Source organism: Euprymna scolopes, chromosome 34, assembly GCF_053919585.1.
Source record: "Euprymna scolopes isolate OS-2025 chromosome 34, ASM5391958v1, whole genome shotgun sequence".
NCBI lineage: Eukaryota > Metazoa > Mollusca > Cephalopoda > Sepiida > Sepiolidae > Euprymna > Euprymna scolopes.
This window is the reverse complement of record NC_136515.1, coordinates 75,732,097-75,747,864: the sequence shown is the minus strand read 5'-3', so window position 1 is coordinate 75,747,864 and position 15,768 is coordinate 75,732,097. Positions and strand designations below refer to the sequence as shown.

Genomic DNA, 15,768 nt, shown 5'->3' with positions numbered 1-15,768 from the left:
GTGTGACTTACTCTAATTGACGAGGTGTCTGTATATATTCTAGTAAAATGAGCAATGGTGGTTGGTTTAGTTCCTAATTATCTTGGATGGAATAGGCTTTTGGGCCTTAAGCTAACGGACTATGTTAGGTTGAAAGTAATGTTAAATTTCTAAATGTTGAATTTCTGTATATCCGAGATAACGTTATTAAAAGAAATGTAAACTTTGTGGGTGTTTGCTTTGGATTTTTAAGTTTTAATCAGACATACAAACATTTGTTATCTATATATATATATATATATATATATACACAACTACTATAACTACTTCATTTACTCAAAATTAATATACGAAAGTATAAATTTATGCGTAAACTTTAAGTATTTACTTCAACAGTGCTCAATACATAGGTAGAGCTAGTTAGTAAGTTATAATGTTTACTTACTACGCCATACATACATATATATATAAAAGTAAAATTGTCTGTATGTATGTGTTATCTCGGATGTAATGTTAAAATGCAAGTATAAATCTAACATTTAGAAACGTGCATGTTTAGTGGGGGATACTGAGATGCATATTACAAACAATAGATTGTAGCATGTATCTTAGCATCCCCCACTAAACGTGCAGTTTTCCCGATAAATGGGAAAAGATATTTAGTTAAGAAAGGAGACTATCAATGATATTGATTACTTAATCTGTAGATTATAATCTCCTGATTGTCTCTATGTCTTATGAGGATAAAGTTAGACACAAAGTTAGTTTTTAATGTGGGAAAAATCCAGTTCAAGAGGCGATAAAAATAAAAATTGCAATAATCTATAATCATTTCTCCTTTATTAAACGAGGACAGAAAAGACGAAGTGTAGCACTAGAACAGATACTACGATTTCATCCTAGTCAAAAGTTCAAGGAAGTATATCAGATATTTTATAAATGCATTGTTATGATAACCGAGTTATCTTTCCTTGAATAATTGTATGTTTAGAAAAATAGGATGTTAAGAATTTTTGGACTAGTGTATGCCCTGCATTGCAATGGTCTCTCAGGATTGACATTTAGGTCAGCAGGTAGCTGACTAAACTGGAGCTGAACACTTGGATAGGAATTGTTTGTGAGAATAATCAACAAACAGATGACATCGCACTCAAATTACATAAACAGATTCTGTTCATGTTTTTGGTTTGCTTTTTCTTTTTTGTTTTTAAACATGTTTTTCTTACATAGCCATCTGCATACCTCAACATCAATTCTGATTGGTTAATATCCACTGCTTGACTGATTATAAATTCATGTCACTATTCTAAACATTGTATATTACTTTTTGAAAATAATCTATGCTAAGTGTGGTGTGTGTATATATATATATATATATATATATATAATTACTATAATAATTAAATTGCAGACACTAGTGTTTCATCCTTTTGGGAATCATCAGTGCAAGATGTCACGATTAACGCCAGTTGAGAGATTCGAACCCTGGCAACAGAAATCATGTCTAGCTTCATTAGCAATGACCCGAACCATTCTACTACTGACAACCACAAGAGAGACAGTTGAAATTAAACATTTATTCTTTTTAAATGCTTTTAACATCAGTCAGTGATCTAGTCATTATATGACAATCTACACATATGAGCGAAGTTGACCGACTTATTACAATTGAAAGTGCTCAACGATAAGAAACAAGTTTCTTTAGGGGGCTGATATATAAAATATGTACTATTTTAAAATACTATGATGTATTATGATTTAAGTTGCACTAACCTGTTTTGATAATACGTGGCTAATAAATGAAAAATATGTCCAAATTTATTCATTCATTATTTATATATATATATATATATATATATATAAATAAAACAAATGTTTGTATGTCTGGCTAAAACTTAAAAAATCCAAAGTGAACACCCACAAAGTTTATATTTCTTTTGTTAACGTTATCTTAGACGTATATATAAATCTAACATTTAGAAAAGAAATGATTTATTCTTTGGTGAGTCAATTGACCATTTATAGTATTTAATGTAATCAAGAAGCAGACATGGTTTATAATGTAATCATACAGAGGGAAGTAATTCAGAGTTTTTTTCATAGTTATTTTCTTTAAAGCAACTCGAGATGTGTGTGTGTCTAGAAAGAGGAATGGGGTGGGTGGAGAAGAAAGAGGCAAGGTGAAATGGGTGATGGGGAAAGAGACGGATAAGAGTTACGTTTTTGTCTCAAGCGATGCCAAGTGGTTTTGCTAGTATATATATATATATATACACACACACATATATATATATTATTTTTTTTATATGTAATTTTACTGCTTTGGATAGTAATTACATATAGGTAAATAATACTACGTTCTCCTTAAGATAGCTTGATAGTGCAATACTGGAGCTATAAATATTTCTTAAAAACGCCAATTTACAAGGAGCAGGCACTTATACTATTGCTCATTTTTAAAAATATTAAATTTTTATTAGTAAGCAGTTTTCATTAGTAGTTAGATTTTTATTAGTAATATATAAATATATATATATATAAAGTGAAAATTTCTGTATGTCTGTCTGTCTGTGTACACTTCCCTGTCAATTTTTGGTCTACAGACTCGAGATTTGACATAAAGGGTTTTGAGATTTGGGAAAGTCTTTATAATCAGTTTTCAGACAGAAATTTGGCTGTTAAGGGGTCAAATTTCAACGATTTGATCTTTGAGAACTCTACCAAACTCCTCCACCAGTTTTGGATCTAAACACTTGAAATTTTAGATATAGGTTACTTGGACATGGATCTAACTTTATAATTTGATTTGAGACCAAAACAAATGTTAAGGGGTCATAATTGGGCTCAAAGTTTTTAAAAAATTGATCTCTGCAGTCCAAATTACTCAGCCAATTTTTGGTCTAAACATTTGAAATTTTACATAAAGTGTATTCAGACATAGGGCAAGCTTTTTTTTTTTTTTTCTGAAAATTTGGTTTCCAAGGGGTCAAAGTTCATAAGATTTTACCTTTGGTGTCTCTAGCAAACTATTAAGCCAATTTTGGGTCTAAACATTTGAAATTTTATATAAAGGGTAATCAGACATGCAGCAAGCTTTTTTGGCTGGCAAGAGGTCAAAGTTCAGAGTTGACCTTTGCAGACTCTATCAAACTCCTTTGCCAATTTGGAGTCTAGACACTTGAAATTTTTAGATGTAGGTTACTTGGACATGGGTCAAACATTTTAATTTGATTTGAGCCCAAAGCAATAAATGTTAAGGGTTAAAATTTGGGCCAAATTTTAAAAAATTTGATGTCTGCGGTCTCTACCAACTTTTCTCTATGGTAGTTAAGGAATCCTATTATATAGAAAGGCTTTACCATACATATTCACACATTTTTAATATATACATATGCACATAAAGTTATGAAAAGTACATAGGGCCCAAGCAAAGCCGGGCGGATCTGCTAGTATACAATAAATTTGGGATTTTATGTATTGATATTCATATTAAAAACGCTTTCTTCTCTATTTATTTTAAAAGAAAATACAACTTTCTTATATATGGATCATGGAATTGCATTCATCTGCAAAAGATCTAGCTAATTTGCATATTCTTTCAAACATCCATTTTAATTAATTCCCTATCAGTTTTTTTCAGTTTTCTTATGGAATGATCATCTTTAACTCTTTTAGTTAACTATTATGTGTAATTATATTCATGCAGATATTCTACATGATATTTGCGTTAAAAGTTTATAGTAAACACAAAACTTTATATGTATTTTTGTATGCGTGTATACATTTGTTTAAAAAATTTTGCTTACCAAACTTTTCTGTCAGTTTTTGGTCTACAGACATGAAACTTTATGTATAAGGTATTAATTAACGTCAAAAGAAAAAGTAAATCATAAATGTTTTGGTTTCGATTCTCAGTCTTTAAACCATTATCATATTGGATCCAATATAATTTCATATAGGAAAGGCAAAATGTGTATATGTCACCCCCTTCAGCCGGTCGGTTGAGACGATCGTCGACCTCAGAACTCTTCCACTCCAATTACGGCAGCCTGAAAACGACCCGACTCTGGCGGTTTGCAGCTCACTATTTTCCTCCTTCCAGTGACCACTGCCGGTGATTAATTCTTAGCCGTTTTAATGTTGCTGGTATTGGGTAGTGACAGAATTATCAGTTGATCGTCTAAATTTTATACTCCGGACCTGTCGTTGTGTACTCGCTTACCGGCGAACATCGCCGATAAGAGAGCCGTGGATTTTAGTGTGGTGAAAAAGGAAATAAAAACGATTCCACACACGAATAAACAATTAATCTGGGTTTATTCACAATAATAATGGTCTAATAATATTTCAGAGTTTGAAGGAAGTTGGCTGTAGCTATTTTAAAACGGTAGCTTGTGACTCGAGTTCAGATAAGTTTTTCGGCCATTGGAGATACGTGTTTTAAGTCAAAAGCCCCCTCTGCCCGACTTTAACACCATCTGAATTCGCCAAAATCGAATTCTCTCTTCTCCTTCTCTTCTCCCCTTTTCTTTTTACTGTGTTCGAGGAATATCCATCAATGCCCTTTAAACATCACGAGTTTGTATATGTTTACAACAAGAAAACTTGCCTGTCATCAGCTTTCAAACCTTGTTTTCCAAAATAAACAACCGCTTGTCATTTCATCTCGAATTCTGTGTTTCAAAATAAACAGCCAGCTCACTCCAAACTCTGACCGTTACAACAATAAGTATCTCTTGACATACTTTTTCCTTTGTCTGTTCTAACCACAGAGTCATTTGATCGTCCTATTTTTTCGTTCTTTTGGCTCTTTCTCTACAACGGCATATCAACCCCATAACTTGGTTACATATATGTGTGTGTTTGTATATCTTGCAAAAAACTTTTGACACCTGCAATGGATCCTCACAAGATCAGTATTGTTTTGAAGCTCGATCCTCTGGATGACAATTATCGAAAAATTGGCTGAAAACATTCATTCCTTCACCCTCAACTAGACAGTTTTGTACAAGGAAGGGTTGGATTTTTTTTCGTTAACATTTTCGCAAGTTCTAACGTTCACAGGAAACATGAGTTGGAACAATTACATTAAGAGCATTGCCAGGACCGCTGCGAAAAAGGTAGGTTCTCTCTACCGTGCTAGAAAACTACTAATGCCCGAAAGTATCCTGTACCTCTATAAGGCCACCATTCGCCCATGTATGAAGTATTGTTGTCATATTTGGGCTGGTGCTTCTGCTACTAGTCTCTCGCTCCTTGACAAGGTTCAAAAGAGAGTCGCCAACCTAATAGCTCCTGAACTGTCATCTAAACTTCAGCCTCTGTCTCATCGATGAAATGTAGCATCTCTCTGCCTGTTCTATAAGTATTTCAACGGTGAATGCTCTGACGAACTGCAAGCACTTGTACCCCCCTCGATGTAAATACCCCCAACAGACCCGACAAGCAGCACAATCCCACCCCTTCACAGTAAGAGATCCTTAGATGTAAGAGAGCCTTCTACTCTAATAGTTTCTTCCCCAGAACCACCAGACTTTGGAATTCCCTTCCGGGTTTATGCTTCCTCAATTGTACTGACATGCAGAAGTTCGAATGTAACGTGAACCGACATCCTGCTACCCAACTCCCCACATAGTACCCCTGTAGCTTATGTCCCTAATACTAGCCCCCTGCATCAATATGACAATGTGCCTTGTTTGGAGTGAAAATGTAATTAAAAAAAAAAAAAAAATAAGTCTTCGTTGGATTGACTACGCTCGATTTCAACGCTCTCGACTTCCGCCTGTGCACCATAGATGCATTGGCCAAGGCATTATGTTTCTTTTTTTTTTTTTTTTTTTTCGTTAAGGGTTCTGCCTGTTTACTACCACTTTTTTTTTTTTTTTACAACAGCTCTCTCCACCTGGGCTGCTTACTGTTGTTTTACACCCCCCTCTACTACCACTTTTTTTTTTTCTGGGTTCCTTACTACACCACCTACACACACCCGGGCAATGCTGGGGATCCCTGCTAGTATAATAATAAATACAAAATATGCATTAATCAAAATATCATATTTAAATGTATTTTACGACTGGGCAATACCAGGCGGCCTGCTAGTATATATATAATATATATATATATATATATATATTCGTTGACTCTTATAGAAGTCAATATATTAACAGAAAATTCAAATTGTGTGTCTTTTTAGATCTTGAAATTCCCCTACTCAGTAGAGCCAAAATTGATCTTTCATCTGCTAGGTGGTAACCAGATTGCAGACAATCTACTCTTGTCAATTTAATCGTCTTTTTTTTTTTTTTATTTAAATTATCTTCAGTGTCATATTAATATAAAGAATTTCTAATATTGATACAAGTCTTTTTTTTTTTTTCTTTGTTTTCAGATCCTCGGCAGATCTATTGACCTCAATCATTTAATTGGACAAAGAATAAATGCTGCTTTACAAAAATCTTTAGATATTGCAATCTCGAGATTTGAAGCAGGGGACCTTACTGGCTGTGTGGTAAGTCAAAACTAAACAAATTCTTCTCAACTTATTCAACTTGAAATTAAATCGTAGACGAGAGACAAGTAGGGTTGTTTGCACATATTTTATATATGTATATAGACTGCTGCTTTGTAAATATAAGATAATATATTATTGGTGAAGCTGTTGTTGTTGACCATCATTTATTCATTTCATATTGTTTCCTTGATATTTTTGTAATTAGAATTCTTTGTAGAAAGATAGACACTCGAAATTCACATTCATCCAGTAAATTGCACATGACGCCAACTGTGATCCTGAAGATCTGAGGCAGCTGAAACCTGGAGAGAGAGAGAGAGAGTCACATTGGTTCTGGCAAGGAGCCCGACCAGATAGGTAGATCTGGTACTGCCAGGAGAGACCACGTGACGGTTGTCAACATTCATAAGTGAAAGTGTTTCTGTGGAATGAACTGGATTTGAACTTGGTACACCCAGGTTGTTGGTCCGTGTCGTTAACCACTGAGACTGTTTATGTTATTGAAGTTTTGTTGCATTGGCGATACCATTTGAGCATGGGGTGCAGCAGATACTAGTGTGTATTCGACACAAAATATAGGGTTATTTACACATGCGTTATATATGTGTAGATCGTTGTTTCATAAATATGATTATAAGATATTGTATTATATATTCCAAACAACTGCCTTCATCGTTTGGGAGCAGTGGAGATATGGTTCTTTACGGAGAATTCTACAAATCTTATGGATAGAAAGGAAGACAAACGAAGAAGGCAGGGTACAGCAGATCTCGGTACTTGTACAGTTTAATCAAGGCATTAAAAATGAAAATATCAAAAAAAGGTTATATTGTACGTATCCGATTTGGCCTGAAGATCTCCGAAAAAAATTTCCTTTCATTTTTTTTTTTTTTTTTTTTTTTTTTTTTTACAGCGGAAAAACATGTTCTTATGAGAGTGCATTGAAGTCAGCCATAATGGACATTTTTAACACGCCACAGGGAGATAACTCCATGTAAAACGCCGACACTCCCTCCCCATCTTTATCACTAGCTTTTCTTCCTAAGAATTGAACTTTTTGCTCGGTATCATAAAAAATTGTTTTTTTGCTGTAAAACAAAAACTACTTGATAAAATTAAGTGAAATTTTTTTTTCGGAGAACTTTGTTCCATTACGAATACGTACAATATAACCTTTTCTCGATATTTTCATTTTTTAATATCTTGATTAAACTGTACAAGTACTCAGATCTCTATTCAATACTGTCCATGCCAGACAGTTGAAGTTCTTCAGCCATTTAATGCAAGCACATGGCTTGGAAAAAAGTTGATCCTAAGAAAAATCGACGGAAAAAAGAGCAAAGGAAGATAACAAACAAAGTTCAATGACGGTCTCAACAGGATCACTGGAAACATGACTATAGATGTCATCAGAAAGACCAAATGCAGAGACAATTGGAGAGCCATGATCATTGATGTCTGCAATAGCAGACCTGATTCATGAAGAAGTCCATAGAATGTGAAGCGTGATATGTTTATTAAAAGAAATGATTATTTTCAGAATATCAATGTTTTGTGCAGAACTCTGTGATGTAAAATAGTCAGCCTCAATCTAGATTTAAGTTCTATTTGGTTATTAAGAATCGGCTGCTTAAATGAAATAATGCTGGTGTTATTTGTGTTGATTGTTCCTCCAACAGAACCGTTCCTCCTCTCCATTACAAATCGAAGCATGTTCTTGTATTTTCTTTTATAAATGCAATTTTTGAAGGAAATACTAAATGGATTTTTGTCTTTTGGATCTATGAGACAAGGAAATATATTTTTACACAATGAGTGGCTTCCGGGCCTTGATAAGTGGTGACACCGTGTAAAAAAAAAAAAAAAAAAAAAAAATATTGATTCGAAGAAAAAGCACACACTTTTTCCTTTTTCATCAATTCTCTATTTTATTTGTAAAGTAATATTGAATAAGTTGAATTTCAGTATAAAGTGTATTTTTTATTTTCTCTTATTCAATGCAATTTTTTTAGTTTTCTTGTGTTTTTTTTTAAAAAGCTCTCATTCATTATCGACAGTGTGACTGCTCGACAGATCTTTCTTACTTCGACCTCATGCGTGACTGGAGAGCCATGATTATCGATGTCTGTAATAACAAACCTGATACATGAAAAAACATATATTATTGATCCTATTGATGTTATCAAAGTTTTATTATTTTGGTGATAGCATCGGAACTCTTAATTGGAAAGCCACTTTTGTAATAGGAAAAATGATCCAAAAAAGAGACATCAAAAGAAATAATTCTATCGTAGAGAAAAGAAAATTATCCAATTGCAAATATTAAATGTAGTTGTCCCAAGCAAAAATTAGCTTTAATTCAATCATAAGCTTTGAATTGTAAAGAATTCCATGTTAAGAATCGTCATATCAATTCAGTCAGGATCAGCAATGGAAGTGTTGTGGAGCTTCGTCGGCATCTAACCATTAAGCTGAGTGTCGTCAGTTGTCGTAAAGAACCTACTTTTAATCGCAAGTCAAAACCCAGTCAGGAAATGGGTCATTCTTGTTGCATAAAAAAAGTGAAGATGACACTCCATAACAGCATTTCTTTTGGTTGTCATTCAATTCGTGAGGCACCCATTTATCAAGATTTTTTGTTTTTCCAATCTCTCTCAAATGGTTGGAAACCATTGTATACGTTATACATTGTGAGCTGTTTCGGCAGTTTTTTGGCCTAGCTTGAATTGAAATAAAAAAAATTGTGCGAATTTGCTTTTTTCCATCTTGTATTCAACGTTCTAAAAAGAAGACTAAATGGTTTTAAAACGATTGTAATTTAAATAATTCGATAGAGCGAAAAACGCTCTTTAAAATGATATATAAAGTAAAGGTATTATAACGAAAACTTATTTGAAAATATGTCATTTGAAATCAAAATGAAAAATTCCACAAGAACTTTCTCATATAGTAATAAAATTAGTCTGAAAAATAAATTCACAATGATAAGACAAATTTATCAAGATAAAAAAAATCTCTTGCTGATTAAGAGAAGCAAACAAGAGAATAAGTTAAAAAGATAAAGAATAAAGTTACAATTGAGGTGGAGGGGGGACAATAATATGACGACAAATACCAATACTCCAATACCACATACTCTAGTATTTTGTATTAGTCAATTTTTTTTTTTATCTATCAATCTAATTTATGTATTTATGTTACATTTTAGCCACGTATATTTTCTCAAATTAATAATCGAGGTAGTTAGATAGAATATCCTTGCTCTTTGTAAAATGTTTCTTTTATGTATTTTGATATTACGTATCCATGTTTATTTTTTTATTGTTTTTATTATTTTTATTGTTCTTGATGTTTTTCAGGAGCTTGAAGGTCTAATAGAATGCAACCGATTGGCGCACAAACTACTACGCCAGTACCTAACAATGAACGATTTTGACGCTATGTTCCGCGAAGCAAACCACAATGTGTCTGCACCATACGGCCGTATCACACTCCATGTCTTCTGGGAACTCTACTATGATTTCTTGCCTAATTATTGCTATAACGCAGCAACTAACAGGTAACTGACTATGTGCGACCCCCCCCCTATCCCTTTTCATTAAAATTTTTTTTTTTGAGGTCTTTAATTAAATTAAGATTTATTTTAAGAAAAGTAGTCAAAATTGCTTTAGTTTTATTTTTGCAGTTCAAAACCTAAGGAATTACCGGCTGAGTCTTGAAAATGTTAATCTATTTAAATGATTATGTAAAATTCTTAAAAAGAAAAAATGATAATCTGTTGGCGCAAGCTCAGAAGAATATGGTGGATGTTTTATAGTTTCTTCTAGGAGATCTTTATTTTCTGAAGTGTGAGATCTAGCGTTATTAAGATCTCATTTAGCAAACCTCATTGATTTCTGTACGAAAGAGGTTGCAGAGAAGAGAAAAGGGTATCATCTAGTGGGTTTCGAAGGTAGTTTTAAACTCTATCGAGGCTGGATAGAACTAATTGATCTACTACTACTTTGTCTTTTTTAGTCAGAACTAATTGTAATCAATGCTTGTATCCATGTTGTCACGGGTCATATCAGCCGAAATATGAAAATAACAAATATGAGAATGATAGTCCAAATAATCCAAAATGTTTAAACAAAAAACAGTACTTTTATGTTTCTGAATTTTTGAGATGAGATTGGTTAATCATATTATTTAGAATCATCTAACTACTAAAGGTCGAAGGTTCAATTCTCAGTGTGGGTGACCGAAAAATACAATTGCGAATTACTCCTGGACCTCTATCCAGTCATGACTGACAGAACAAGATCATGTTACCTCTGAAGTAAATAAAAGGTTCCATTTGAAATTCCATCCAAATTTCCGAGTTCAACAGAAACATTCCAGAGTTCGACAACATATAACTGAAGAAGATCAGAGGTTACATTGACTGAAACGTTGTGAAAAATGACACACAAGATAACAGTAGTCTGAAGAATCTTAATCATACAAATAGACAGTATCTTTTGTTACAACCTGATATAAAAACTGTTTCTGAACTTTTGAGAGGAGTAATTTGAAAGAAAGATTCCCGAGTTCAACACTATACACCTGAAGAAGGTCAGAGGTTACATTGGCCGAAACATTGTACAAATAACACTCAAGATGAGAACAGTAATCCGAATAATCTAAATTGATAGAGAAAGTTTACTACACGTAATTTGTCTCCCCTAAAAGTTTATTCTAGAATTGTTTGCAAGGATCTGTGGCGTAGTGGATAAAGTACTTGGTACATTTATTAGTAAGTTATGCAATTCTGGAGGTTGAAGGACCAAACCGTCAGTGCTGATGACACGCAAAATGCAACTGCAAATTTCTACCTAGTCGTGGTTGATAGAATGAAGAATGTTATCTCTGTAGATTAAATATAGAATTCCCTTAGAAATTCTCTGTAGAGTCCTTGATTTGATAATATACACTGGAAGGAAGTCTGAGATTATATAGACTGGAATATAGTGAAAATAATACTCAGGATTAGAACAGTAGTCGGAATAATCCAAATAATATAAAATACGAGGTGCCTTTAATACGTTTCCATACTTTTTTTACACAGGCATTTAAAATTGTTGTAGATTCTTGAAAATTCAGTATGCTATTGCTATACATCTTATGAGATGATGGACCAATTTTTATGATTTAAGATTCTAATGAACAGCTACTGCAGGAATTGTAATACACCCTACTAAAGTCTGATTGTAACGGGTGAATTTCAAAAATGCAATCTGGATGTGAGGATACTTCAGAAGAATGATATCCAATAAAATTCTGCTATAAACTTGGAAAAATGCCATAGAAACATATGGAATTCTTCGGACTGCTTTTGGACCATCTTGCATGATTGAAGCATCGGTTTTTAAGTGGCATAAGAGATTCAAGAAAGGCAGGGAATCTGTGAGGGATGACGAGAGGTGTAGGAGTAGTAAGGAAGTCAGAACACCAGAGTTGATTGGCCAAATAAAGAATTTCATGAATAAGGACCATCGTGTATCTATAGAGACCAATAATTGCACAGTTTAATGTCAGTGTGGAAACTATACACAATTATTTGCAAGGAACTGAAGATGCAGAAAATTTGCGTAAAGTTTCTCCTATTGGTGCTCCATCCTTGTTACAGACTATTTGACCCAGATTAGTATCAAGACAGTTCCTCATCCTCCCTATAGTCCAGACCTTGCTCCCTGTGACTTTGGTTATTTTCTAAGCTCAAGGAAAACCTTGGAGGCTGTTGTTATAAGACAATTGAGGAAATGAAAGAGGCTATGACGAGGGTCATCGACACGCTCACACAAGAGGACTTCCATGGAGCTTTCCAGAAGTTGTTGGAATGGTACAACAAGTGCATTGCTGTTGGAGGAGATTACTTCGATAGGGACTAGAGTTTCATGTGTGTATCATCAATAAAAGTCTGGAAACTTTGAAGGCACCTCATACTTATAAAGTTTACTAAACATTATTTATCTAATTTTGGAGGATTCATGAAATCGTTTCTTCTTTTCTGTTGTTAAAATTAAGATTTTTAAATTGCATTTTTTCTTATTTTTTCTTCCGTGAACAGATTTGTGAAAACTCGATTACCTTTTGCTCACCAGAATCCTCGCGAGAAAATCCCTAACCCATCCTACCATTTTGTGTGGGGTACAAAGGTAAGTTTAAATTTTCACACAATCTATCCAAAAGAATCTTGCGTATAAATTTGCTCACATATTTATGGGATAACTACTCAGACTTAATGGTTACTTTATAAACTGCAGCACTAACCCTGAGCAGGTTTAACTGGCTTCCTCTGAAGGAGGAAGTTTCATGGGAATATTAAATAACACAAGTGGTCTCCATGTTGGATTATCCAGTTGCCTGGGAATGACGTCAAAGGAAAGTTAGTCAGAAGGCTGGATTTGTGTGCTCCCGAAAATGACATCAAAGAAGTCAAAATGGAGGACGTAGAATCCCCGGAGATTAGGTCAGCAAGATTGATCGACATTTCAAGACAATGCATCATGGAATGTTGACATCATTTGTGCCAATAAAATAGATGTGCAGATGATGGGAAGCTAAACGACACATTCTTCTCCACTATAATAAAACACATCACCATGTGCACTATCACTTATGTCAAAACTGTCATTCTGAAACCGAAAAGGTTATTTTGAATAAACAAAATATTTTATAATCAGCTGTGTGTGTGTGTTTTTTTTTTTTATTTTATTTCGCTGCCAAGTATATATATCGAGACAGTGACAGTGGTTGATTTTTTTAGAAATAATATAGACTGAAAAACACCTTTGACAACCGGCCGTAGCGAATAATACTTATATAATAATTTAATACTCAGTCACATGTACTTGCATGAATATACTAGGAGCTTCAGAGAACAAAAAGAACTTTTTAATGTAGTTCTAAAAGAGAATGTTTAAAGATTTAGCCGATATGAAATAGTCCCGATTGCTGTCATGAAAAGCAACCACCTACACAGAAGAGGTTCACTAGTGAAACACTAGCTGTAGAGATCCCGTGTTGCACAGAAGTTTCTTATTAAATTTATTATTTCTAAATAGGATTTTGAAAGTTCAATTTATTACAGAAATACATTCTGGTGGATTGAGTTCTTAGCAAGTCCCCATAGAATCTTGGATATAAATTTGGTAACGTCGTAATAGGACATGCATGAATATACCAACTAATGAAAATAGACGAAAGGAATGAGTAAAAATTTATAAAAGGATTTGGAAGGAATTGAACGTGTAGCGGTACGCCAGAAACATTAAATTAAAATAAATATTTCAGTTATGCGCACATTTGCCATATACACTTATGCAAAATTCTGTGGTGATAAAAAGTAAAACTTTTCGTGCAGACATAAAATAGAGCGTACCACGCGACAGGGTATCCACTTTCTGTCCAGTCAGTGCTCCAAGAAAAACACGTTTCTCAAATTTTTTCTAACAATCTCGCTGGAGCCACCTAAGGGATATAAAAGACACCACACAAAAATCAACTGCCTCTTTTTCAGTCATTCCAGCAACATGGTGCATCGGTGATTATTGACCAATCCCTAACAAACTCACAAGTTAATGATTTGGATTTTTATTAAAACCAGTTAAGAATCATTTAAACTAAGGAGACTAGAAAGTGGACCTTGCGTTTACTTTTGACAGTTTTATAACTTTCGCTGACCCTAACGCTATGTAGTGTTGATTTCTTTTCCTTCATTTTCTCCTCTAGCCGTGTTGTCATATCTCACATTGGCATCTGCCGAAGGATGCGCAGTGGCTTACAAGTATAAAAAAATAAAGCACAAACTCCAACACATTCTGCAAATATTTATTGCACTCTGAGTGGATGTGTGTGTGACACCATTGACACTACACACTCTATGCCTCCGTGCAGTCTCAAGAGACAATAGATGCCCGCTGCAAAGGTAACTGCGCATGTAATTATGAGAAGAATTGCACAAGCCCCAACCACACCTCTCCCGAGTCGAAAAAGAAATGCTCCACAATGGGAAGTAATGTTGAGATAAGCGGAGAGCACATAACAGCACCTGGAATTCCCAAACGGTCACCCATTTTAGTTTTGACCAGGCTCAACATTGCTTAACTTCAATGATCTAACAGGACCTGATGTTTCAACATGAATTATGCCATATGACGCTAATGTTTTCATTTTAGTCTTCTGTGCCGAAGTTATGTTCATCAGTTAACGTTGGTTACAGCCTGTGTTAGACTCTTCTCAGCTGGAAACTGTCCTCAACTGTTGCAAAACCAAAACTGTCCATAAATTGTCCCAAAATTCACAGCCATACCTAAAACTGCCCATAAACTAATTCTGAAAATATATATGCATTTTATGTCCAGTCTTTTGTATGATCTTAGAACCTAAAATGGTTCCCTATTATCAGGTTTGAAACCGACGGTATTGATGGTTTATCTTATCTAAACTTCTGAAAATATATATATATCTCTTATGTCTCACAGGAAACACCCGTCTAGCAGAAAACACTATCAATAATTTCCCCGACTCTTTATCTGTGCCTAAACCTAAACGTAGATTCCATGAACAAAGCTTCTTTCTTAGAACTGCATACCTATGGAATTGTCTTCCGCTTTCCAGCTGACTACAATATGGTTGTCTTCAAGTCTAATGTAAACAAGTTTTTGATGAGCCATTCCATATGTTAACAAATTTACCGAATTTCCATTACTAACGATTACTATATTGTCCAACTTCTACTGTACACCCTTTAACCCTTATCCTCGAGTGGCCTCTTGGCCTTGATAAGTGGTGATGCCTGTGTAAAAAAAAAAAAAAAAATGTCACACCTTGATTAACAATCCGATTTCAGACGGCCTTTTCGTACCTTTCTAATGTTACGTGTTGATATGTAGAGTCCGTCGCAATGACAAAGGAAAGGAAAAAATTTGACTAAATTTTTTTCAGTTTTAACAAAAGGCATTTATTCCTGGCATTTCTAACAACACATGGCATCTTGTTTTAAACTCTTCATTTTGTTTATCTTGTCCGCCATGTCTTTTGAAGACGCCCTCGTCACCCATATATCGCTTGCTGTTATTTTTTGGCCACGTCTCGAACACGTGCTTCTCCTTCCGTGTGTGTCTCTTTTGTCTCTCCTTTTTCTTTACCTTCTCTTCTTCTGCTGTAACATGCATACAGGAAAAATGGCAACTGTGGTGGAGTCAGCAAGAGGGCAGCAAATTATACTCAATCAAACCTAAACTTAAGGAACGATG

The 15,768-nt window shown here is 34.3% G+C and overlaps 1 protein-coding gene across 3 annotated transcripts in view; it reads left to right on the top strand.

The window, feature by feature from the left end:
* LOC145259289 (cytoplasmic FMR1-interacting protein-like) overlaps positions 1 to 15,768 on the top strand; it is a 166,714-nt gene that overhangs the window by 100,448 nt on the left and 50,498 nt on the right. For all 3 annotated transcript variants that reach the window (XM_080117160.1, XM_080117157.1, XM_080117159.1), the window contains exons 19-21: positions 6,368 to 6,487; positions 9,850 to 10,049; positions 12,579 to 12,666. In XM_080117160.1, coding sequence (XP_079973286.1) covers positions 6,368 to 6,487; positions 9,850 to 10,049; positions 12,579 to 12,666 — 408 coding nt within the window. The remainder of the gene's footprint in view (positions 1 to 6,367; positions 6,488 to 9,849; positions 10,050 to 12,578; positions 12,667 to 15,768) is intronic.